The 25,898-nt window shown below is 46.9% G+C and overlaps 2 protein-coding genes across 8 annotated transcripts; one reads left to right on the top strand and one right to left on the bottom strand.

The window, feature by feature from the left end:
• The first annotated feature begins 613 nt into the window (after positions 1-613).
• dedd (death effector domain containing) lies at positions 614-10,010 on the top strand. Of its 3 annotated transcripts, none has more exons than XM_064299732.1 (5): positions 614-1,362; positions 1,924-2,660; positions 6,590-6,694; positions 7,914-8,051; positions 9,316-10,010. In XM_064299732.1, exons 2-5 carry the CDS (start codon positions 2,075-2,077, stop codon positions 9,714-9,716), a joined length of 1,230 nt encoding a protein of 409 aa, XP_064155802.1. In that variant the 5' UTR covers positions 614-1,362; positions 1,924-2,074; the 3' UTR covers positions 9,717-10,010. The 3 variants fall into 3 exon arrangements, with proteins under 3 accessions (XP_064155802.1, XP_064155801.1, XP_064155800.1); XM_064299731.1 differs by having other exon boundaries at positions 616-887; positions 6,590-6,715; XM_064299730.1 differs by having other exon boundaries at positions 616-1,362; positions 6,590-6,715.
• Positions 10,011-14,826: 4,816 nt separating this feature from the next.
• ugt5e1 (UDP glucuronosyltransferase 5 family, polypeptide E1) lies at positions 14,827-25,581 on the bottom strand. Of its 5 annotated transcripts, XM_064299724.1 has the most exons (3): positions 25,355-25,581; positions 24,592-24,636; positions 14,827-16,546 (listed from the first exon to the last, which is right to left on the bottom strand). In XM_064299724.1, the coding sequence occupies exon 3, from the start codon at positions 16,537-16,539 to the stop codon at positions 14,914-14,916; it is 1,626 nt and encodes a 541-aa protein (XP_064155794.1). In that variant the 5' UTR covers positions 16,540-16,546; positions 24,592-24,636; positions 25,355-25,581; the 3' UTR covers positions 14,827-14,913. The 5 variants fall into 5 exon arrangements, with proteins under 5 accessions (XP_064155794.1, XP_064155792.1, XP_064155795.1 ...); XM_064299722.1 differs by lacking the exon at positions 24,592-24,636; XM_064299725.1 differs by lacking the exons at positions 24,592-24,636; positions 25,355-25,581 and adding an exon at positions 24,103-24,533.
• Between the last annotated feature and the right edge of the window lie 317 nt (positions 25,582-25,898).

Here is a 25,898-nt window from a genome sequence, read left to right as displayed (position 1 = left end):
TCTGTTCTGCCATTGCATCATGTATTCATATGAGTGGCTATATAATTGGCCTGCTGTACATCAAAAGGAAGTACTGGGGAAAAACACATGACCTGAAAATGCAGAGAATGAGAAATTAAGAATATCTGTCATTTGGTTCCCATTTCAAAACAGATTATTTTTTAATTTCTCAGTTTTAAGAACAGTGCAAGCTTTTTTGTTTAAACATACAATGGAGCAATGTACAATGGGATTGCTGGCTCTAAGTCTCCCTGTGTGTGTGTCTGTTGGGCTGATATTTCAAGTATAAATTCCTTGTGAACCAATCCATTGGCCTATGTATCTACCAAAAGAACTAAAGCATTCACATAGCTAAGCAAATGCAATATAGAATTATTAGCTTGGACAGCTATTAGACCTATTTTTATTCTTCATAATAATAATAATAATAATAATATGCCCACCAACTAGCTGGCAATCAAATAAACAGATAGGTAGTGTTTTTATATTTATTTTGTGGTATTTAATAATAATTGAATACCCTAATGGTATTTAAGATCAAGTTCCATGTTCTATTCTGTATTCCTCATCTCTAACAAATGGAATTTAATGACCAATGATCAATGAACCATAAAGCGTATCACAGATGAGTGAAATCCGCAGAACACCGCAAACAACTTTGCAGTTTGTCTGGAAACGTTTCCGATCATTCCCCGGATGATGCACGTATGACCATATCCCGGATGTTCCTTCATCTTTGCCGAAGAACAAAAATGGTCGCGTGTAGAGGGGTTTAGAATATTGGTAAACAGACACAAACATAGCCGCATAATGTTTTCAGAACGTTTAAAATACGGAAAAGGCAACGAAAAACTGGAAACCAGCTGAGACTGTAGGACTTCCTAGAGGTTAAGTACACAAGTGCCGAGAGTACACTAACTACATAGTTACTGTTTACGTAGCGAGCATTAGCTAGGTTAGGTAGCTGTTTCGAAATAAAAAGATTATGTGCTAAGAAGCTAGGACTTTGTTGTGCCAGATACAGTTGCGCGTTTTACACTGTCGCGGTGCATACGTTTGATACGTTTGGAGCTGATGTTTTTCCACTAGGCAGTGTTACCTTAAATTTGTTCTATTTGAGTTTATTGCAGTTTTCAGGCAACGTTAGCCAGCCAGCCAGCTAGGTAGTTTGTTATCGCGATACTGGAACCCAGTCAGGGAATAACGCCCAGGTCCTAGTTGGATTGCTGGCTAGTGCTTTCTAGCTAAAAAAATAGTCAACGGCAGTTAGTGAAAGTTTAGCTGAAACCAGCTATATAATATATCCACGGCGGAAAAATCAAAACGAAGCAAGGCTGGTCTGAGGGCTGGATGCATGTACATGTAAGTATTAGCTTCATGCAGTTTTAGCTTCCATTTTACTGTTTGACTATGGCCTTGTAATTGTTGATATTCTTGTAGATAAGTTATGCGAAATTGTGCTATCCAGTGAGTAGGGTAGCTAACGGTCTAGTTGACAGTAACCATGTTTTTACAGCTAACGTTACGATTAATTTGGCTGGAGACAACTGTTAACATCCTGACTGTGATAGAATCAGACTGCTGTCTAGTCTAGCCGTCTGTCCCATTTTTTACGAATTTTACTATTTTTACATACAGTACGTGTTCATGAAGTAATACAAAGCTATTTAGTAATGATTCTCTTGGTTTAGGCAATTCATATTTTGAGTGCAGTCTTGAATAATTTTATGATAGGCTCAGGTTAGGTCTTGAAATAAAAAAATTTTTACCAAGAAAATGGTTCAAAAATGTATTTTTGCAATTTAAAATACTGTAAGCATTGGACTTCTGGTTATGTTGTATGCATAAAACATAGGATAATTCAGCAGAATAAAGTCCACAGATTCTCTTGTTGGAAATTGCTTGTGTTTTTCTCTGTTGCAGGGGCAGTGTGGAGCTGAACGTCAGGGAAAGGACTGACACAGGCAGTCCATGAGTGCGACTGACTCTGAGGAGGGCCAGACGGGTTTCTTTGGTGCTGCGGCGTGTCCGTGCTCTCCCCCCTCACTCACACCTCTCGCGCTGGTGCAGAGTGATGACCTCACAGCAACACTCTCTCCCCCACGCCAACACCAACCCTCCCCTGCTCATCCCCCGGACGTCGTCAGCCAACCAGGGCAGGCTCCCCCCGCAGCCCGGCCCGGCGGACTCCTCCCACGGCAGCTCGGCTGGCTCCGCCCCCAGCCAGGGCATTGCCATGGGGGGCGTGGCCTCGTCCTCCTCCTCCCCTGGAGGCTCCGGCGGAGCGACTACTGCAAACAGGGGCGTGGCCACTGCCGCCGCCGCCTCGGCGTTGCCGCGGCGATGCGCGGCGGGCCGCTCTGAGCCCTGGCCGGAGGAGGCCGCGGACGGCGCGTACGGCCTGTACTCGCTGCACCGCATGTTCGAGGTGGTGGGGGCGCAGCTCACGCACCGCGACGTGCGCGTGCTCTCCTTCCTGTTCGTGGACGTGATCGACGAGTACGAGCGGGGCGGGATCCGGAGCGGGCGGGACTTCCTGCTGGCGCTGGAGCGGCAGGGGCGCTGCGACGAGACCAACTTCAGGCACGTCCTGCAGCTGCTGCGCATCATCACGCGGCACGACCTGCTGCCCTACGTCACGCTGCGCAGGAGGCTGACCGGTGAGCCCCCCGCAAACGGCTCGGCGAACGCACTTATGGTTCTGCTGTACTGAGAGTCTGCTGAACGGGGTCCAGTAATATTGTGAAATTTTTTTTCAATATTAGTATATGATGGAAAATATATAAATAATTTAATATATTTAATATTCTATGGTGAACTATGGCATGTGACCGTATGTATATTGTAAATAAAACACTATATGGCTGGGTAACAGTTCACTTAACTATTCTGTTACTAGTATCTTACTAGTCATTTTCTAGACATTTTCATAATACAGGGGGAGTCCTGGCTTGGAGAATTAAGTGCAGACTTTTTGCAGACTGCTCATTTTATGCATTTATCATGTCCTGATTCAGGCTTGATGGGACCCACCCACATGAAATACTTTGGCCATGTCAGTCATACACTGGTTAAGCTGTGCTTTGTCATATATTATGGTACATGTGATTGTATTATTCTGTACATAGGAACAGAATAATAATAGTGAGTACCTGTGTATGTGTATTTTGATGTAGCTAAAGTAAAATCCAGTCTCTTGGGTACATTGTCCTAGTGTTTTTTATTTTTATAAATGTCCTAGCGTTTAGAAGTAGGAGGACTATACGTTGGAGGTTACAGAACAAGCAAGATAAACAGGTTTGGTTTATATTAAGATGAGCCGCTAATTTAAAAAAAAAAGTTTTTGCTTAAATTAGCTGCGCCAGAAACAAAGGTTAGGTTGGTACATACAGCAGTGTTAGGTTGGTATATACAGCGGTGTTAGGTTGGTATTTACAGCGGTGTTAGGTTGGTATACACAGCAGTGTTAGGTTGGTATACACAGCGGTGTTAGGTTGGTGTATACAGCGATGTTAGGTTGGTGTGTACTGCGGTGTTAGGTTGGTGTATGCGGCAGTGTTAGGTTCGTATATACAGCGGTGTGAGGTTGATATATACAGCGGTGTTAGGTTAGTATACACAGTGGTGTTAGGTTGATATATACAGCGGTGTTAGGTTAGTATACACAGCGGTGTTAGGTTGGTATATTCAGCGGTGTTAGGTTGGTATATCCAGCGGTGTTAGGTTGGTATATACAGCGGTGTTAGGTTGGTATATACGGCGGTGTTAGGTTGGTATATCCGGCGGTGTTAGGTTGGTATATCCGGCGGTGTTAGGTTGGTATAGACAGGGGTGTTAGGTTGGTATAGACGGGGGTGTTAGGTTGGTATATACAGTGGTGTTAGGTTGGCGTACTTTGGTCTTAGGTTGGTATATACAGCGGTGTTAGGTCGGTATATACGGCGGTGTTAGGTTGGTATATCCGGCGGTGTTAGGTTGGTATAGACTGGGGTGTTAGGTTGGTATAGACAGGGGTGTTAGGTTGGTATATCCGGCGGTGTTAGGTTGGTATATCCAGCGGTGTTAGGTTGGCGTACTTCGGTCTTAGGTTGGTATATACAGCGGTGTTAGGTTGGTATATACTTCAGTGTTAGGTTGGTATATACAGCAGTGTTAGGTTGGTATACACAGCGGTGTTAGGTTGGTATATACAGCGGTGTTAGGTTGGTATATACAGCGGTGTTAGGTTGGTATACACAGCGGTGTTAGGTTGGTATATACAACGGTGTTAGGTTGGTATATACAGCGGTGTTATGTTGGTGTATACAGCCGCGTTAGGTTGGTATACACAGCAGTGTTAGGTTGGTGTATACAGCAGCATTGGCTTGGGATATACAGTGATGTTAGGTTGGTATTTACAGCAGTGTTAGGTTGGTGTATACAGCTGTGTTAGGTTGGTATACACAGCGGTGTTAGGTTGGTATATACAGCGGTGTTAGGTTGGTATACACAGCAGTGTTAGGTTGGTATATACAGCAGTGTTAGGTTGGTATACACAGCGGTGTTAGGTTGGTATATACAGCGGTGTTAGGTTGGTATACACAGCGGTGTTAGGTTGGTATAGACTGGGGTGTTAGGTTGGTATAGACAGGGGTGTTAGGTTGGTATATCCGGCGGTGTTAGGTTGGTATATCCAGCGGTGTTAGGTTGGCGTACTTCGGTCTTAGGTTGGTATATACAGCGGTGTTAGGTTGGTATATACTTCAGTGTTAGGTTGGTATATACAGCAGTGTTAGGTTGGTATACACAGCGGTGTTAGGTTGGTATATACAGCGGTGTTAGGTTGGTATATACAGCGGTGTTAGGTTGGTATACACAGCGGTGTTAGGTTGGTATATACAACGGTGTTAGGTTGGTATATACAGCGGTGTTATGTTGGTGTATACAGCCGCGTTAGGTTGGTATACACAGCAGTATTAGGTTGGTGTATACAGCAGCGTTGGCTTGGGATATACAGTGATGTTAGGTTGGTATTTACAGCAGTGTTAGGTTGGTGTATACAGCTGTGTTAGGTTGGTATACACAGCGGTGTTAGGTTGGTATATACAGCGGTGTTAGGTTGGTATACACAGCAGTGTTAGGTTGGTATATACAGCAGTGTTAGGTTGGTATACACAGCGGTGTTAGGTTGGTATATACAGCGGTGTTAGGTTGGTATACACAGCGGTGTTAGGTTGGTATACACAGCAGTGTTAGGTTGGTATATACAGCAGTGTTAGGTTGGTATACACAGCGGTGTTAGGTTGGTATATACAGCGGTGTTAGGTTGGTATACACAGCGGTGTTAGGTTGGTATATACAGCAGTGTTAGGTTGGTATATACAGAGGTGTTAGGTTGGTGTATACAGCGGCGTTAGGTTGGTATACACAGCAGTGTTAGGTTGGTGTATACAGCAGCGTTGGCTTGGGATATACAGTGATGTTAGGTTGGTATTTACAGCAGTGTTAGGTTGGTGTATACAGCTGCGTTAGGTTGGTATATTCAGTGGTGTTAGGTTGGTATATAGTAGATTGTTAGTGCAAAAGTGCTTTTCTCCAATTTTCAAGCCAATTACTGAAATCGTGAGCCTTGTCTATTAAAACTTTGTAACTGGAGCCTTTATTTGGGGAATTGCTCAGAGCCACAAAGTACAGCCTTTTCCCAAATCAGAACACTTTGGTAGCCTGCTTCTGTTGATCAAGACCATCAAAGTTAAGCCACTTATTTCCGACTCTGAATTCTTTCACATTTTGGGTATTACTAGATGCACAATGCATATTTATTTTTGTATACATTCATTCAAATGTATCCAGATTCCATTTGTATGCATTTGCTTAGTTCAGCGAGCTTGCAGGATGATAGACAGCTGGAGGCGGTATAGGAATGCAGTTGTTTCATGTGGAAGGACGTCTGCATGAGGAAATGTTAGAGGATGGCAAGGGTGGCAACATAGAGTGTACATAGGAACTGGAGAGGGTAGGAGGGGCCAGGTGGTGAAACCTAGAAAGTAGTGGGAAACGGCCTCGTGCTTCATGGCAAAAGTGATGGCAAAAGTGCTTTGCTGCCCATTGAATTCAATGTAGAAATTCAAGGTGATATAACAGCCAAAGAAAACCTCATCGGTCCATTTTTGTGTGATAATAAATTAAATTATGTGCAGCAGTTTCTGAAACAATAGTTGTCTTGGGAGGATATTTATTAAAATGTGGATATTTTGTTACGTATGGCATATTTGTGCAATATGCTTTTCATATGAAATGTTGGAGTTAGAGAGAGTTCAGTCCTGGATGAGGCCGTTGGTGTGTGGAAATGGTTTTAATTATTTTGGAAAGAAAGTGAAATGGTAGAGTGGACATGTAGTGTACTGATGGTTGGGTGTGACAGTGCTGAAGGGTTTCCGTGGAGGACAGGTAGGTATATGTGCCGTTCCCTTTGAGCAGAGACCAAGCACACGGCTCCTGTAACACCAGTGCAGTGTTGAGCTTTGTAGTCCTATTGTTGTAGATATCATGTAGATAATTCATGTTGTGATTTCTCTCTCTCTCTCCGTCTCGCTCCCCCTCCCTCCAGTGTGTCCTGACCCCGTGGATAAGTACTTGGAGGAGACGTCGGTGCGTTATGTGTCCCCCCGGGGGTTGGGGGAGAGCAGTGGGGTCCCGCCCCACAGGAGGGCAGGCGAGGGGTGGGGTCGCACAGGTAAACATTCACCTTTTACATGTGGAGTTCCTCACATGGCACGCGCCTCCCAGCCTTCACCCCCACTGTGGAGGTGGAGAGTAGTGAGTGAGCAGTGTGGAGGTGGAGAGGAGTGAGTGAGTGAGCAGTGTGGAGGTGGAGAGTAGTGAGTGAGCAGTGTGGAGGTGGAGAGGAGTGAGTGAGTGAGCAGTGTGGAGGTGGAGAGGAGTGAGTGAGTGCACTGTGGAGGTGGAGAGGAGTGAGTGAGACAGTGTGCAGGTGGAGAGGTGAGTGATGGAGCAGTGTGGAGGTGGAGAGTAGTGAGTGAGCAGTCGTTGGGTGGAGAGGAGTGAGTGATGAGCAGTGTGGAGGTGGACAGGAGTGAGTGAGTGAGCAGTGTGGAGGTGAGAGGAGTGAGTGAGTGCACAGGTGGAGGTGGAGAGTGTGATGAGTGCACTGGAGGTGAAAGAGGAGGAGTGAGTGAGCAGTGTGGAGGTGGAGAGGAGTGAGTGAGTGCACAGTGTGGAGGTGGAGAGGAGTGAGTGAGTGAGCAGTGTGGAGGTGGAGAGGAGTGAGTGAGTGCGCGGTGTGGAGGTGGAGAGGAGTGAGTGAGTGCGCAGTGTGGAGGTGGAGAGGAGTGAGTGAGTGCGCAGTGTGGAGTGAGAGGAGTGAGTGAGTGAGCAGTGTGGAGTGGAGAGAGTGAGTGAGTGAGCAGTATGGAGGTGGAGAGGAGTGAGTGAGTGTGCAGTGTGGAGGTGGAGAGGAGTGAGTGAGTGAGTGCACAGTGTGGAGGTGGAGAGGAGTGAGTGAGTGAGTGAGCAGTGTGGAGGTGGAGAGGAGTGAGTGAGTGAGCAGTGTGGAGGTGGAGAGGAGTGAGTGAGTGAGCAGTGTGGAGGTGGAGAGGAGTGAGTGAGTGAGCAGTATGGAGGTGGAGAGGAGTGAGTGAGTGTGCAGTGTGGAGGTGGAGAGGAGTGAGTGAGTGAGTGCACGGTGTGGAGGTGGAGAGGAGTGAGTGAGTGCGCAGTGTGGAGGTGGAGAGGAGTGAGTGAGTGCGCAGTGTGGAGGTGGAGAGGAGTGAGAGACCACATCCTGTCAGTGTTGGGAGTGTTTTTTGACAGTTTAATGGAAGTCCTTCATCACCATTAATACTTTCCATCCCCCACCCCCACCCGCTCACTCCTTTGTTCCTGTCTGTGTGACCCCCCCCCCCTCCCCCCAGGACCGCAGCCTGTGATCCATTGCTCCCCGTCAGGGCCTCAGGTGTGTCCCCCGCGCACCAAGCCGGCCCCCCCTCCCTCCAGCCGTAAGAGGAGGAGAGTGCACGCCACAGCGGACTGCCGGGAGAAGCAGACCTGCGGTAAGAACGGCCTCTCGCTGGGGCCCAGAGACAGACGCTGGCGCCCGTAACGAGCGGTAGCACGGCCCGGGGTAAGGGAGGGTTCAGACTGCCTGCTCACTGGAGACCCCCGGTGGTCGATCAGCATCCTGCGGCCTGCTTTCTAAAGCTGCGTGTGACCTCCTGCGTGTCCTCCTCTGGCTCCTGTCTGTGCAAGCTTGGCTTGTGGCAGTAGAAAAGAGCTCTGCAACACCAAGACTGAATGTGTGAAGAAGCTAGCTGGCAGCCCCACAGGGTAGCATGTCATTAGCCATAACCTTTGATCAGGTGTCTGTTTGACGGCAGTGTAGTGTAATGGGTATGGATCAGGTCTTGTAACCTAAAGGTCACAGGTTCAATTCCCGGGTAAGACACTACTGTCGTTGTACCCTTGAGCAAGGTGCTTAACCTACATTGCTTCAGTATATATGGATGTAATATAAATGCTATGTAAGTTGCCCTACTAAAATGGTAAATGGACTGCATTTATATAGCGTTTTTTTGTGTATATATATATATATGTCCAAAGCGCTTTACAATTGATGCCTCTCATTCATCCATTCACACACTCACATGCCAACGGTGAAAGGGGTTAGGTGTCTTGCTCAGGGACACTTTGACACGCCCAGGGCGGGGGATCGAACCGGCAACCCTCCGACTGTCAGACAACCGCTCTTGCCCACTGAGCTATGAGGAGGGGGTGGGTGGCAGGCCTGCCTGCACTCTCCCAGGTCAGTCTGAATGATTCCCTTTCCTTCTGCACCCCTCCATAGCTGTGTGTTACACGATTGGTTTTAACATTCTGTTTCTCGTCCGTAAAGCGCTGAGTGGTTCAGGGTCTAAAAACGCCCCTGATATGCGTTTAAAATGCAAACCCCCCCGCCCAGACCTCCCCAGGTCTCTGCCTGGGACAGGCGTGCTTACTGTTCCGAGAGTCGAAACAAAACTCTGTGAAGCTGCTCTGCTGCATGTATCCCGAACAAGCTTCCAGAAGATCTGAGACTTGCCCCAGGAGCTAAAATCTTACCCGTTTGCCTTTGGTTTTCATTAAATATTGCGGAACCTGCACTGTGAACCTTATTTTTTTTTTCCTTTTCTTGAACTGGTTTTTTAACTTTACACCCCTTTCCCATCCCCCTGTATTGTCCTTCCCTCCCTCTCCCGTCCATCCTCTCTCCTTCCCTCCCATCCTCTCTCCCTTCTTTCCTGCCTCCGTCCCTCTCCCGTCCGTCCGTCATTCCCGCAGATATCCGACTCCGAGTCCGGGCAGAGTACTGCCAGCACGAGTCTGCGCTGCAGGGCAACGTCTTCTCCAACAAGCAGGAGGCGCTGGAGAGGCAGTTTGAGCGCTTCAACCAGGCCAACACCATCCTCAAGTCGCGGGACTTGGGCTCCATCATCTGCGACATCAAGTTCTCCGAGCTGACCTACCTGGACGCCTTCTGGCGCGACTACATCAACGGCTCCCTGCTGGAGGCGCTGAAGGGCGTCTTCATCACCGACTCGCTCAAGCAGGCCGTGGGCCACGAGGCCATCAAGCTGCTGGTCAACGTGGACGAGGAGGACTACCAGGCCGGGAGGCGCAAGCTGCTCCGCAACCTGGTGACAGCAGGGGGCGCTGCGGGTAGCCGAGAGGCCGCGTCGTAACCTGGAAGACAGCAGGGGGCGCTGGAGGTAGCAGAGAGGTTGCTTCGTCACCTGGAAGACAGCAGGGGGCGCTGGTGGTAGCAGAGAGGTTGCGTCGTCACCTGGAAGACAGCAGGGGGCGCTGGAGGTAGCAGAGAGGTTGCGTCGTAACCTGGAGACAGCAGGGGGCGCTGTTGGTAGCCGACAGACCGCGTCGTAACCTGGAGACAGCAGGGGGCACCAGAGAGTACGGCTGTGGTGCTGCTTTGTCCTTGTAGCCGTGGAGAAGCCCAGGGTGGGCCGTGGTCCTCAGAGCCCATCGGGGGCGAGGATCAGAGATAAAAAAAAAAGTGGGGGGGGGGGGGGGTCAGCTTGTGGAAAGTAATTGTGAAGTGAGGCTTCATGAATCCCAAAATGGGTGGAGTCATCATGTGTTGTCAGTGGATGGTTTGAACTAATGGTCTTTTATTTATTTATTTTTGCTACAGAGAGCAAAGTATTTTGGTAGGTTCATACGAGCTCATGATTGACAGCACAATGGTTAGCTCCGGCAATTAAGGGGTTTGATGAATCCCTCCTGTGCCGGCACGCGTCCTCTGAGGTGCGGAGGATGTTATTGGGAGGAGAGCGGGCTGTGTCTTTGGGGCGGTGACAGTAGCGGACCCCGGCAGTAGGTGCGTCACAAAAAGAACGACAAGGCTGTGATGTCATGAAGCTCTGGCCGGGGCTCTTGTGACCTCAGACTGCCCTTTTCAACTCCCGAATCGGTAGGGCAAACCACAGAAATCATTTCCGGGTGGAAAGGTTGCTTCCTGTTCTTATTGGTTGACATTCAACACAATGGTGAGAGGCTAAGCTGTTGTGATTGTAAATTACATTTTTTAATGTAAATTTCCTTCAAATGCTGTTTAGCATTATGGAGATGTTTAACAGTATATTCTCTTCAGATTTTTTGCTTTAGGGTCGTCTTCGTGGTCTGTGGAACAGTAAAGTGGTGCTTACTGTAAATACATTCATTTTCAAAACACCCCCACGTACAGTAAAATCTCACAAGCTTATGTTAAATGTTAAAATGGATGTGCTGTCATTCTGTATGAGACTGTGTGGTGTCTTCTGATTCCTATGAAGATGATGCCATGCTAAGACTGCTGCTTGTCTTCTCGAGGCTCTGTTCTGGTGTGCGGACGGGCTCTGCAGTCTGGGATCAAACCCCGGCCGTGTCGGTGCTGACTGTGGCCTGGGGTCCCGCAGGGTGACGCGTAGTTGGCGGTAGCATGACCCAGGGTAAACTGGCAGCACTAAGTAACGGCAGGTTATCGTTTCAGTACTTGGCAAACAAGCAAGTATACTCATCTTAGAAGTGATAGCTAGTTTGCTAGCTCACATGTTACTGATTGACAAGCATGGATGCTGTCACCTTAAAACTGAAAATCAGTAGTCTGCCACCCTACTGTCATTGCTGTTACTTAGCATGTAGTTAACCTGATTATTGATAACTTATAAACAGCAGTTGAAATTCTAGTTGACAAGTTGTTGTTTTCCAAGTGACTCATAGGAGGCCCCAGGGGGCAGCTGTCCTTGCAAGGAATTGCAGTCATACGATCCAGTACATGGTCATAGTCCCTCTCCTGTGAAAAAGAAACTGCTGATCCCTTCCTGTCTTGTGACCTCTGGGAGGTGGTGTCCTTCCTGCAGGATTTGAAGGCCTTCCTCTCACTGTTGCTCGGGTAGCAGTTATGACATCACAGCGGCTATCTGACTGCAGTGACCTCTGGAGGGTGTCCTGCAGGGTGAGGCTTCTGTCACTGTTGCTCGGTGCATTTGACATCACGCGCTATCTGACTGCAGTGACCTCTGGGAGGTGGTGTCCTTCCTGCAGGATTTGAAGGCCTTCCTGTCACTGTTGCTCGGGTAGCAGTTATGACATCACAGTGGCTATCTGACTGCAGTGTGTTGATTAGTGCTCCGGATTATCTGGCTGGCTACATGCGCAAACCTGTAATACTTTATGGCAGAAGCTTTTTTCATTTCAAGGATTTTACAGAATAATCTTGTCAGCCCTCTCTTACTCAGAGTGGAGGTAAAAGGGATACATTTGGTTTTGCAGTCCTGTGTAGGCCTGCCCTGGAATATTGTGCTGCTCAAATAATTTTTGACTGTTGATTTGCCCATACACATCCATCATTTTTTTCCTAGTTTCTTATTTTGCTTCCCATTTCCAAGGACATGATTTGAGATAAAGCACAGTCATTTTGATTTGATGGTGAACTGGTGAAACCTTTGCGTTTTCTTGCTTTTCTAAAACTGACCATTTTCGCTGCAATTAGTGTTACAGAACAGAGGAGGCATGTTGCATGTTTGGTTTTTTTTTTTAGACTGAATGTTTCAGGACTATGTGAAAAAGAACCACTCTGTGTGGAACAAAGAACTGCCAAATACTCCAATGACAGCTTTATTCCAAAAATGTGGTGCTCTTCTCCTGGCACTATGATGGTGAAACGTGGGCTTGGGCACCAGGAGGGGATAGGCAAGTGTGTGAGCAGAGCAGCGTATGAGAGATGCGTCTCCACCAGGGGGCGCTCTTCACCTGTTTTTGTGTGTGGATGAGGAAGAGTGAAGCTGAGCTTTGCTGTTTTGGGTGGTGACAGGAAACAGTGAGCCTCAGCTGTGTTCCCATTTTTCTGTCTTTCACACACACACTGTCTGATGCATAAACACTAATGTTCACTCACACATTTTCTTTCACATACACACAAACTCAGTCTTGCACTCACGCTTTCACAAGCTCATTCTCTCACACACACACACATATACTCTCATTCTCTCACACACACTCACTCACACGCGCGCGCACACACACATACTCTCTCATTTTCAAACTTGTACACAGTGTTTTTTTAAACTGCGGTGCTGTGGCCATGTGCTCCTTGTGTCCTGCAGTCCTCTCCCATTTGTAACTAAGTAATCGCAGCCTGTTGGTCAATTTCAGAAGGGGTGCGCATTTGTCTTTGTTTTGCAGGTGTGTGTTTATGTGTCTGTGTGTGGGAAAGAGGCTGAGGATCCATGCTGAAGTCCTCACGCTGTTCCACTGCTCTGTCCCGTTTCAGTTTCCTCTCTGAAATCAGCAGTGCCACTGACCCGAGCGTGTGTTTCCGCCTGCTCAGCTGGTGTGTACAGCATTGCATTGTGGGAACACGAGTCGTTCAGGGTTGCGTGAGAAGGGTTACACCGGCTTGGCTGGGTGATGCTTTGGTGTTCTGGTTATGCATCGGTTTTCTTTGGATTTCTGGTATCAATGGCAGTTGCCAGCACAGAGCCAAGGAGAAACTAGCGAGAGGTGCTTCCAAGTCTGAGTCAAAAAGAAAGTACAATCATAATGATGGGGAATCTACAGACCCAAGGCGCAGTAAGAAGAGGCTCAATCACAGATAAACTTGGCGAGTTCCTGTTTTCCTAATGGAATATGATGACAAAAAAGTTGCAAAAACTGGTATCTATTATATAGGCTTTTTAAAAATTATAAATAAGAGTGTGAGTGTGTGCTGTATATGCTGATTAACCCAGTCTGTGAAGTATACAGTACTTATGAGACTGTGAAATGTGTGGTACGAACAGCTGTACTCCAGACTTCTACCTGTTGTCTCCATAACTGTAGATCTAAAGGATGATCCTCTTACATATTTTGTAAATATATATTTTTTTCCTCCGTAGACAAGGTCACGTGGAGGGATGTGGGGAAAGGTGGTTATGAGGCTGTAAACACACACATTCCTCTTGATACTAAAGAGGGGAGAGCACTTTATTTCAACTCCAGTCCTGCCCACGACTCAAACTGCATCATAGCATCACCTTCAAAGATACTTGCCTTACCACTTATACATTTACAATTTTTTTTTTAAATATATAATTTTTAATGGTTTTGACTGAGAGAGATTGTGTATTTCAGTGTGATTATTTCTACGTGTATAATAGTAGGTGCATTGAATGTCGATACAAAAAAGAAAAAAAAAACATGTATTGTCTAAGAAAATTAATAAAAATGTTGGACAATCGAGTTCCTGACTGAGGCTGAAACTGATTGTTTGTAGCTTTCCTCGCTACAGCTGTTGGCTAACGTGTGGCTCTCTGGAACCCCAAAGCTTTCCTCCCTGCAGCTGTTGTGTGATTTATCCAATCAGTGGAACCCTATGGGAGTGGACAGACAGATGGACAACCAGCTTTATTCTGGAGCAATACCGCCACCTAGTGGCCAGAGTTTGGCACTAAAATCTTGTGTGAATTTTTTGAGCTGCTTGGACGTACCGGTATAGCGGAAGTCACGCTGTAAGGCATTTCCGGTACACAGCTACATGCTATGCTGGCGTATGCAATCATAGACGGCAACAGCGACAGTTTCACATAAGCAAATAGAACTTCGAATCGTCCTCAAAAAATTACAGTGCTCCACATCATCGGCAAAGGATCGATATGCAGCTTTTCAATTACTTCATAAAACATCTTCTATTACAAGCGAACGGTCAGATTATTGTGTACCAAACCGGGAAACCGAGTTTTATTGAAACTTCAACAACGGTCGAATTCTGGAAACCGCCACTCAAGTTTTCATGCTTGGACGTGACAACCGTGTCAGGAACTTTTTTTAAATGGTAAATGGACTGCATTTATATAGTGCTTTTATCCAAAGCGCTTTACATCTCATTCACCAGAGCAGTTAGGGGTTAGGTCTTGTTCAGGGACACTTCGACAGGCCCAGGGCGGGGATTGAACCGGCAACCCTCCGACTACCAGACAACCGATCTTACCTGCTGAGCTATGTCGCCCCTATTATTTAAGCACATAACGGCGTAGAAATTCAAGTTGGCGAGGGCCTGGGGTGTCATCCGTCCGGATGAAAGGGAACCCCGCCACTGGGCTCCAATCACCATCCCCCCAAAGTTTGTGCCCCCAATCAGCAATCTCGCCAGCAACTTGCAGCACTTGTGTCAAGCTGCAAAAGGGTAAGCAATCCTGACATCAGTCTATGGTTTGCTAATTTGCGCACTTATTGAATACAGCCTTAAAAAATCTGATTGGCTGTACTAGACTCAGTGCGGGAAAAAAAACCTATTTGTGAATCCAATGACAGGCGCTGTGACAAATGTGAACCAGCTGCATTTATTTCTGAGACAATAATACCCCATATACTGCAAGTAGAAACATCAATGTCATACTTGTGTGTTCACTGCAGTTTGACCTTCCTGGTCCTGCAGAGCCTCTGAAACAGACACCTGCAGGTGGCGCCGATGAGTACTAGGAGAGCAGTGGCGGAGCCCAGCAGCAAGGCCAGCACGTCCAGGTTGTGGTAGGCGTACCAGGGCATCCTGTAAGACTCGGTGCGCAGGTGCGCCGCCCCCCCGTGCCTCATGACAAACTCCATCCAGAAGAGGGCGCTGTCCAGAGGTTCGAGGGGCCGGTCGTGGTGTAGCCGGGACAGCCTGCGCATGTTCTCCCTGTAGGGCTTCTGCTCGTCCAGGACGTCCTGCAGAGCCTGGGTCAGAGAGTCCACCTCCAGCGCCGTCACGTCCAGCACGATGCCCGCGCCCCGCGCCTCCACGCGCACCATGTTGTCCTTCTGGTCGAAGATGAGCGGGAGGCCTAGCACGGGCACGCCGTGGTAGATGGCCTCGTACAGGCCGTTGGTGCCCCCGTGCGTGACGAAGGCGCGGGTCTTGGGGTGGCCCAGCAGGTCGTTTTGGGGAAGCCAGTCCAGCAGCAGGGTGTTGTTGCCCAGGGTGGATGGCCTCGCCCCCAGGTGCCTCCACACCACCTTCTGAGGCAGGCGGGCGAAGGCCGAGGCGATGACCTCCGAAATGTGGGGCTGAAGGCCCCCGAGCAGGGTGCCCAGGGACATGAGCACCACCCCGTGCTCCCCGGAGCTTTGCACAAACTCCTCCAGCTCAGGGGGGAGGGGCTGGGCGGGGCGGCACTGGAACCCACCCATGTACACCACGTTGGGCATGGTGGGGCGCGGGAACTCGAAGACAAAATCCACCCTCATCAGCCACAGGTCGGCGCTCTGGATGAGCTCGTACACGTTGGTGTTGCCGCCCAGGAACTCATCGCACACGCCCTGGTAGTGCGGTCTGGCGACCACAAGGTCCAAGTAAACCCCAATCCCGAAATGCAGCAGGTTCTTGAGCTTGTTGGCGAAGCTCATGCAGTCGGAGACCTGGGAGCCGATGGTGGGGACGTAGGAGAGGGGCGAGGGCGCGATGGCGAAGTGCCCGTCGCCGTTGGTGATCCAGCGGACGTTAAACACCATGGGCAGCCCCAGGTAACGTCCCAGCACCACCCCGCCCGCGAAGCCGGGGTCAGTGAGCATGAGGTCAAACCGCGCCCTCTTCAGCTCCTCCACCAGGGTGGAGTTCTCCAGGACGAGGCGCACCATCTGGGCGCTGGAGCGGTGGGCCTCCGAGAGCATGGACATGAGCTCCCTCTGCAGGCCGAGGAAGGACAGCACGGACCCCCGCCGCAGGTCCAGGTTCCTCTGCAGGAAGTCGGCCATGTACTCGGGGTTCTCCAGGTTGATGGCTTGCTGGAGGGGCACGGTGACGGAGGAGAAGTGGGCGGAGTTTTCGGGGATGTACCAGCTGGTGGAGGAGCGCACCACAGTCAGGACGTGTCCCCTTCTGTGCAGCTCCCGCAGGAGCACGTCCATGTTCAGCCAATGGCTGCCGTCCACCGGGTACACCAGGATCCGCCCAGCATGAGACTCCTCCCCACAGAGCGCGCACAGGCCAATCAGCAGGAGGACCAAACCATCAGGTCGGGAAGAATGGGGGAAGATGGCACCAGCCTGCGCCATCACAACTCTGAAGCAGAGGGAGGAAAGTGGAGGAAGACGCAAGGTAAATGTAAGAATTTGCAATTCAACGTGACACAGTTCAGGCAGGTACCCCCGGTAGAGCACAGCGAGTACCTAGATGTTACGATCAGCCCCTGACCAGTGGATTTGAATTCCGCATGCGGTTCAAGAAGACCAACGGATTATAGTCTGTGTATACTAGAACCGGGCATGAAGAGGAGCCAACATAAACCTCAAAGTGTTGGACAGCGAGAACCAGGGCGAGTGCCGCCTCCTCCACGGTTGAGTATGCATGCTGCTGCGGACTAAACTTCTTAGAGAAGTAGCAGACAGGATGTTCAACGCCATTAGAAGCAACCTGGAGAAGAACAGCACCTGCCCCAAAATCACTTGCATCCACAGCAAGACGGAAAGGCTTCGAGAAGTCAGTAGCCACTAATACTGGGGCACTAACTAGCAGAGCTTTGGCATTCTCAAATGCATGCTGGCTGGAGTCAGACCAGTGGAAATTAACCTTGGGGCTAATGAGATCGGTCGAAGGGGCGATGACAAGAGAAGTTTTTACAGAAATTCCTGTAATATCCAGCCATACCTAAGAATCGCCATACCTCTCGGCAGTTGGTTGGTACAGGAAACTGACAAATAGCCTCAACCTTTGCTCCTACGGGACGCACTTGCCCCCTGCTAATGACCTAAGTAGGTTACAGTAGCTCAACCAAACTCACACTTGGCAAGGTTAATGGTAAGGTTAGCAGCCAACAGACGGTCAAAAAGCTCCCGTATATGACCCAAATGCATGGACCACGAGGAGCTAAAAACCACCACATCATCCAGATATGCCTCACAGTTGGAAAGACCAGACAAAACGTAGTTAATAAGACGTTGAGAGGTTGCAGGCGCATTTCTCATGCCAAATGGCATTACCTTGTACTGGAGGAAAGAGTCCGGCGTAACAAATGCAGATATCTCCCTAGCGCGAGCGGACAATGGACCCTGCCAGTAGCCTTTCAGAAGGTCAAATTTACTGACAAATCTGGCAGATCCCACCCTATCGACACAATCGTCCATTCGCGGTAGGGGATAGCAATCCGGTTTAGGGACAGAATTAATCCTTCGATAATCTGTACAGAAACGATACAATCCATCCGGTTTGTTGACTAACAAACATGGAGAACTCCATGGACTTGAGCTCGGTTCAGCAATATCATGTGACAACATATAATCAACCTCCTTTTGCAAGAGCTCACGCTTCAAGGGGTTGACCCGATAAGCATGTTGCTTAATGGGGAGTGCAGAACCTACATCGATGTCATGCTCCATGACAGATGTACAGCTGGGCACATCAGGAAAAAGAGAAGGGTAAGACTGAACTAGAGCGACAATGTCAGCCTTCTCAGCACCTGACAGGTGAGGGAGATGATCAGGAAAAGAAGAAAACATTCTCAGAACATACTCAGAATTCTGTAAGCGACCCTCTATCACACACCGAGATGGAGCAGTCACACCCTCCTCGTTCTCCTCCAAGAGTGAGGTCAATGCAACATTCCTACCCTGGGAATGAACAGTCACATCCCCAACACTCCTCTCCAGGAGTGGAGATGAGGCAACAGTCAGCCCTGGGAAGGTGCAGGAAGGCGAAGGTAAATGTGGGAGCACAGCGGAGAGTGATACAGGTGTAAACACCTCACAGCTAGACCAATGAGGGTTTGTAGCTGGAGGGGAAGGCACCACGTGTTTTTCCCTTGGCTGGTGTGAGTTAAAATCATAGATGTTACTTATTTATCCTCTGTTCGTAAGAACAGGGCACAATTATACTTAAGAATGCACTGGATCCGTCGCCACGGGTTAGATATGAATGCGCTGCTTCATATCCCGCTTAAGACTGGCCTGAAACGGACCAGTAACATTCTTGTTACTCTCCGTTCGCAAACGGGGCTATGTTGTCATCAGAGATATATCTGATCTGTCGCCGGACTCAAATAGGCTATATCCATGACCACAGCAAATAAGCGTAACAGTTACTATGGTTTACTCTCGTAATGATCTGACTCCAAATGAAATTATAATTAAAAATTTGGTTTTAACTATACGTGGAGCTTGGAGTGGTTACACTCAACTCTATCTTGTGCCATCATTCCTCAATATATGCTCCCGGGATTAGCACTATTGCTAAATCTCAGTTCGGTGAAGCCTACAGAGGGGTAGGAGGCTGACCACCATAATACATGCATTCCTTTTTGCATAGACAGTTATGAGCCCAGGACAGTGTGCATTTATCGGGCTCTTTAAGGCGAATTTGACAAGAACCAACGTATAATGCCCTCTTAAGCCAAAACTCCAGAACCAATACAACACCAATCCCATTAGCGGGCAGATCGTGGTCGCCTATCTAACTTGAGGACCTCACTAAAGACTTTGTACTAGACCCCTGATCAGTAGGTCCTAGTCAGAATTGTCCCCCTGAGTATTTAATAGGAATTTCGGCTGAAAAGAATATTAAATGGTTTAGAGTCATGAAGACCACGCAAGTTAAAAATAAGAATTTATTAACAGGCAGGTAGGTCATTAGCTTAGAATTCACAATCAATTATAAAATACGAAACTTCTAGAACATATATACAGAGTAAAAAGTTCTTACCCAGCCTGTTCAGCTACACACGGAACACATAGTATGCGCAGTGTGGAAAGTCTATTACGATCTTCCCTGTTCAGCTACGCACAGAACACAGAGTATGTGCAGTGTGGGAAGTCGATTACGATCTTCCTCGACCGGATTGTCTCCCTGCCTTTTAAGCCAAATCCCGCGTTTTATCTAGGCAGCATTGCCATAAATTAACCTGGACGAATGATAAAATCTGGAATTTAGGCCCCCACCACTTGGAGGCTGTTGTCAAAACAATTGGTGGGGAGATTGGAAAAAGGAGATGATTACCAGAGAGGACATTCCATTGTGATGGTTTTTCCCTGAGTTGAGAAACTATGTTTTATTACATTTTATTTGGTATGAAACATATTTCATTCAATTTATGAATTTCCCTGGATACGTCCATACCAAACATGTCAAGGGGATGTAATATTATGGTGCAGTTGTCATGAAAATACCCTTTTGTTGAACCGTTTTACATGCAATCCATATTATTAATACATAAGGCATAATACAGCAATATAATGAAAACATGTGCATAGTCTGTAAGGTTCTACGGGATTTGTGAATACGATAAACAGATGGTTTAGAGTCCAGATCCAGAAAAGAAATAAAAAGTGTAATGACAGAAGGGCCCACATAAGGGCACTGTGGTACTTGTCAAGAGTAGTTGCCCCACCATTTTACCAGAGGCCTGATGATCTTTTCACCCTTAATGGCATCAAAAAACACACCCACAACCATAGACAAAGAGACTAGTTCCCCTTATCTTAAGCCGCGTTTCCACCAAAAGTACTACTTTTCAAGGAACTAAAAGGTTCCTTCAGCCCATTGTTGTCTGCGTTTCCACTGCGGTCTAAAGTCCCGCGAAGATTAGGCAAATTAGCCCACTGACGTATGAAAAAGCGACGTTGTCGTCGGTCCATCTGTTCTATGATTTCTTCTGTAACCCCATACTACCACCGAAGTAGCCTACATTATTTTCTAATAACCGGGACAGCCCGGAGGGGTTTATTCCACTTATATACAACGGGTTACCAACAATGACTATATATGGTTACTTTTGTATTTATTGATTTTTATCGATTTAATCACCTGAAATTGAAATATTCTTCCGCAGCCGTTTTGCTTGACAACGGTAAAATATGCCCAAACTGTCATTGGTAGTTGAACTTGGACCGTTGTTATGCAACAAATAGGATATAACAGGCCAATAGTCAGATTGTAACTGTTTTATATATCCTCTCAAACACATTCATTATGTTTTTATGCGAACATTCACTTTCATGTCTTGACATCCGAGGCGACAGAATGCATTCACATTTCCAATATAACTGGCAACAACAGCCAGTAAACAATTTGCTGTTTGATTACTTTCTCCTCATCAATTCCATATAGGCTAATCGCAAAATGACAAGAATAGAACGAAAACTCGGACTTTAAATTAAAAATTAGCAGTGGTACAGCCACCGTTTGCTTTCCTTCAGTTCAAGTTACTGCTAGCCGAGCAGCGAAGTGTGCCCTCCAGATGCGAACCATGCACCATAAATTAGTCCATAGTCTTCCTGGTCTTTTTGTGGAATCGAAGAATGGCAGAGTAAAATTACGGCAGTCTGAAAAAGCAAAAGGGACGATTACTAGAATTAACCTGTTATTTTACCCGGACAAAAAGTGCGGATGGTGATTTCCAGTTTGCTTTTACTGTATCACCAATGTGAATTACGCAGAACTACCGCATACCTCACATAACTGTATCAAACGTTTTGAGTCAATTACAACGGGCTAACAAAGAAAATCCGGAAGAAAATATTCAGCAACCGAATTAATCCGTTTGAATGTTTTGGTATGTAATATGCTGTCCCAGCACGAATGCTTAGCATTTTATAAAATGAATACTAAAGCAAGAAAAGAACAGAAGAGCACATGTTATAATTCCAAGATGTTGGCAGGCTATAACCAAAACTAGGCTACTGCGCCGCATAACATACAAGTTTGATTTGAAGTTATTATGAAAATAAATCGGTTTGCGGCTGCAGATTTTTAAACATGGCGGTTGAAATAAAACACTGCAAGTAGTCGACCAATCAGAAATTTTCAGCGCTTGCGCCCCACCCCAAAGGTTCCGGTACTTTTGGAAAGTACTACCCCCCGAGCAGGGACGTTTTTGGGGGTAAAATAAAGACCCCAGAACTTAATTTAGACCCTAGTTCCTGCGGTCGAAACGCACAGAGTTCCTCAAAAGGTTCCTAGTTCCAGGGTAAAGTTCCTGCGGTGGCTTTAGTCTTGTCCAGATGGCAACATTCCAGAGAGCCAATGGCCTGCTCACACAACCATAGACAACTAGTTCAGTTCCCCTTATCTCAGTCTTGTCCAGAGGGTAACATTCCAGAGAGCCAATGGCCTGCTCATCCAGAGGAAGTCCGAGTAACCTATTGTTTTATCACACGGCTCTCGGGTCCTTTGAAGCACAGGATGAGTCCCAGCCCCCAGGCTCGTTCAAATGCCAGCCTTTTCTGGGTCCCGGTTTGACTCCCGTCTACACAGGCTTTGCAGTAGGCCCCCTCACATGGTACGGCTTTAACATGTTGATGTGACACAGTTGCGTAGGCCGTCGCCTATCGGGTGATGATAACAGTCACGTTCAGATACTCTACGTTCCACCACGTATGGACCACTATACCGTGCCTGCAGAGCAGAACCAGCAATGGGCAGCAGAACCAACACCTCATCACCGGGGTCGAACTTGGAGGGCACTGGGACCTGGGCTTTACGGTCAAACCAGTGTTTCATTTTCCTCTGAGCAACTTCTAGGTTCTGCTTAGCCAAGTCACGGGCTTGGTGTAATTGAGAGCGAAATTTGCTGACGTACTCCAACAAATTATGCTGAGGCGTTTCCTTAAGTCACTGGTCCCTCAACAGGGCCAGAGGACCACGCACCGTGTGACCAAACACTAATTCCGCAGGACTGAACCCTAAAGACTCCTGCACTACCTCTCTGGATGCAAAAACCAACCAGGGGATGCCCTCTTCCCAATCCTTCCCCAGCTCCAAACAGTAAGTACAAAGCATAGTCTTAAAGGTTTGGAGAAACCTTTCTAAGGCCCCCTGGCTCTCAGCATGATAAGCACTGGAGACATTATGCTTGATTTGGAGCTGTTGAAGGACTTGGGCAAAAACATGTGACATGAAGTTGGTTCCCTGGTCGCTTTGAATGACCCTAGGGAGGCCGAAAACAGAGAAGAACTTGATTAAAGCTGTGATGACTGCTTTTGCAGTAATCTTCCGCAAAGGGACAGCCTCTGGGAAGCGAGTAGCAGCACACATGATTGTTAATAAGTACACAGCCACCACGGCTTGAAAGAACACGCGTCACAGTTCGCAAGTCGAAATGTGAACATGCTAAGTTTGCTACTATTACGAGCACGAACAAACGAACGGCCATGAACATGGAAATGTCACTAATTAACATGCGAAAACACAGCTACCGATTGCATAATCAAAAACAAACTGCAAAGGTAGAAATGTAGCAAATTTCCATACTCACCCAACCACAAGCTCTCTCGTCCTAGCGTCCTCCGCTTGAGCAAAATCACAAGTGATACTAATCACACTAATTACAACAATAAGCTGAGTCACTATACGTTGACTTCCCCCAGGTCCTAACTACTTAGTAGCAACGAAAATCTAACTAAAACCTAATATAGTCTTCAGTGTATTTACCGGGCTTGTGGCGGCTTTTAAACGCAAAACCCGTGAACGCAAATGAGAGACCAATTGAACAGTCATTCACGGCGAACCGGAGCGTACCCCCACCCAGAGTTAACACCAAAAATAAGAAAGGCAAAATAACAAAGTGACAAGCCCGAAGGACATGCCCGACGACTACAATTGCCTGAGGGAAACACAGCAAACCAATAACACTCACGGTGAAGCCACACTATAGGCTACGCTTTCCCGCCGCGCGGCGGCGCCGCCTCCATTGATTTTGAATGAGAGGTGGCGGCCAGACCCCGCAAGGCATGTTGGGATTGCCGGCGGCGCGGCGAGAGGCGGCGAGGCCGCGGGGGAGATGACAAAAATTCAACTTTGACCCCCTCGCCGCGTCGCGGTAACCAATCTGATTTGATCTAATGATCCGTCAAGTAAATTGTCCCTAATTTTAATTCCACATTCTATCATTCCACAATGGAGGACCTAACTCTTAGTTTCCGTATCGGGTTTCCCAACTTAATAAAATCTCCTACAGAGACATTGATTAGAGGAACGCAGCGTGGAGAAAAGTCTCTAAAATTGTCGGTGGCTCTGCAATGTAGCCTAGTTATCGCCGTTAGCTACTATCACTGTCCAGTCTGAAAAAAAATAAAATGTTTGCAGTAATCTAGCGCTGAAAAATGTTAATAAGCTGCCTAGCTAGTCTAACTAATGTGTAGCTATAGTGACAACAACAAACAATAACAAACAAAAAAAATCTTCCTATTAGTTGCTAGTTGTTCGTTTCTACCAGCCACCTAGCTAGCTAATCAGATACAACTTTGAAGGAATTATCTGGCTAATTCGTCAGACAATGTTTTTGTTGTTGGTTGTTACTCACTAGCTAGACATTAAACAGCCTATCTAGGCAGCTGACTAACATCTTTCAGATCTAGGTTACTGCAAAATGATTTTTATTCAGACAGGAGAATGAATATGAAACACGATATTAAACCCGGTCAACATTTAACGAACACAACTGTCAAAAATAGGTGACACGCCCACAAACAGCCGACTGTGGGGACGCGGCGCGGCGACAGGCGGCCGTCGCCGCGTATAGTGTGGCTTCACCGTCAGTTGACTCAACCTACCGCCGCACCACGCAAACGCGGAGAACTTTAATATAAAAACTGTGCTCAAGCGAGATACAAACTAGAGAGAATAAATACCGGATCAGCAGATCCCGGACGAGCCCCAATTATGTTACGATCAGCCCCTGGCCAGTCGCAACATAAACGAGATCACACAAAATAGTCGCAATTCAAAAATATTTTTAATTAAAGAACGCTACAAAAGAAAATGAATGAGCAGTGTAGCCAGACTGCAGGTTGTCCTCTGAATGGAGAGAGAGAAAGAGAGCATCAGCCAGAGGCCCCCTTAAGTAGGACCCCTTCCAGGTGACACCAATTTCCTATTAGGAAGACAATCAAAAAGAATATTGCAACACCACAATCAGCCACTAGGGCACAAGGGCATAACCATAACACTAGAAATGATGTGTTTGTTCTTTTCAGGACTGCCCATAAAGGTACAGCCACAGTTTACGTAATTACTCTCCTGGCCCAGGTACAACGGTCATGAAATAATCACCTGTCTGTAACCTGAATGTCCTGCAGCTAGAAACAGCTTTTATACATTTGTTGTATTTGTTTACTTACAGTCATGTTTCATTTCATAACCAATATTTTTTTCCATCCCCTGTCCTGCAGAACAAAAGGGGAACACACTGACTACATCCACAATGTTTTAGTTTATGTAAGTTAAACGTTCTGATTGGCAATCAAATTTGCAAGGATAGGTTTTAGCCACCTTAATGCATCAAATAAATTAGACTTCCTGAACATTACTGTACAGTATGTAGCTTGGAAATATATTGTTAGTTTGAAATATGTATGTGGTAGTTGGAGCAACTGCATGTTCTGGCTAGATTTGACCTGGCAATACAAATATGCATTATTAATTTTTATTTGATATATGGTGGTAGGTTGGAATTATGGCTGGTTTTATTGTTTACTTAAGAGTTGTGTCCATGGTTTGAGCTCCTTTAGCTGTTATCCATTAAAAATGTGGTATTTACTGCAGAAATTAGGTTTAAGCACATTACGAAAGAGCACAGGCAGGGAAACAGAAGAGACTTTGCTCTTCAAGGACTTAGTTTTTTCTGTTGATGTTTTTCATTGCATTTACATTTACGTTTGTAATGTAAATAACAAGTTTGATCTTGGTGAGTTGTATAGCCTTCACAGTAACTATAGTTAAGTGAACTAATATTATTGATCAAATTTAACCCAAACAATACATGGCAGAAATGAATGAGATTTCTGTAGTGTCTAAGGCTTTCTACAACAATAAAACAACCATGTGCTCCAACACACACACACACACACACTATTTAAAGAGAAGTTTTCAAAAATGCCATACCTGGTTTTGCAGCTGGTCGAGAAGTGGAAGATCAATAAACCTCTTGTGGTATCTTGCGTGTTTAAGCAGTCAGGTCACTGTGGTTCAACCAATGAACTGCACAAGAACCCTCACACAGTTCAGTGAGTTCAATGCTCTGTGTGTGAGTACACGCGTGCGTGGGTGGGTCGGTGGCTGGGTGGCCCAATCTTACTGTGTATACACAGATACGTTTTATGAATGTGGTCTCCAGAGAAAAAGTATGCCTATATTAATAAATAAGATAAAAAATAAAAAAGTAAATCAAAATGAACTTCAACCTCCTACTGTTACGTGATAGACGCCATTTTATCTGAGGCACGTGTTATTTCCACAAAGTAAATCCTTTCCTGGACACAAATTAAGCGCTGGGGATTATGCATTCAGCACTGAACACTGCTTTTGGCATGCTTTGTGAAAACCTTTTACAGTGAACATTATTCAACAGGTTTTCTTTTTCTTCAGAAAGCATGTTGTTATCCGGTTCCTGCCAAGATTTCTTGGCAGCATTTTGAGGGTTTTTCCA

This window comes from Anguilla rostrata, chromosome 11, assembly GCF_018555375.3.
Source record: "Anguilla rostrata isolate EN2019 chromosome 11, ASM1855537v3, whole genome shotgun sequence".
Taxonomy (NCBI): domain Eukaryota; kingdom Metazoa; phylum Chordata; class Actinopteri; order Anguilliformes; family Anguillidae; genus Anguilla; species Anguilla rostrata.
Note: the sequence above shows the minus strand (reverse complement) of the source record. Positions and strands in the feature narration are given on the sequence as shown.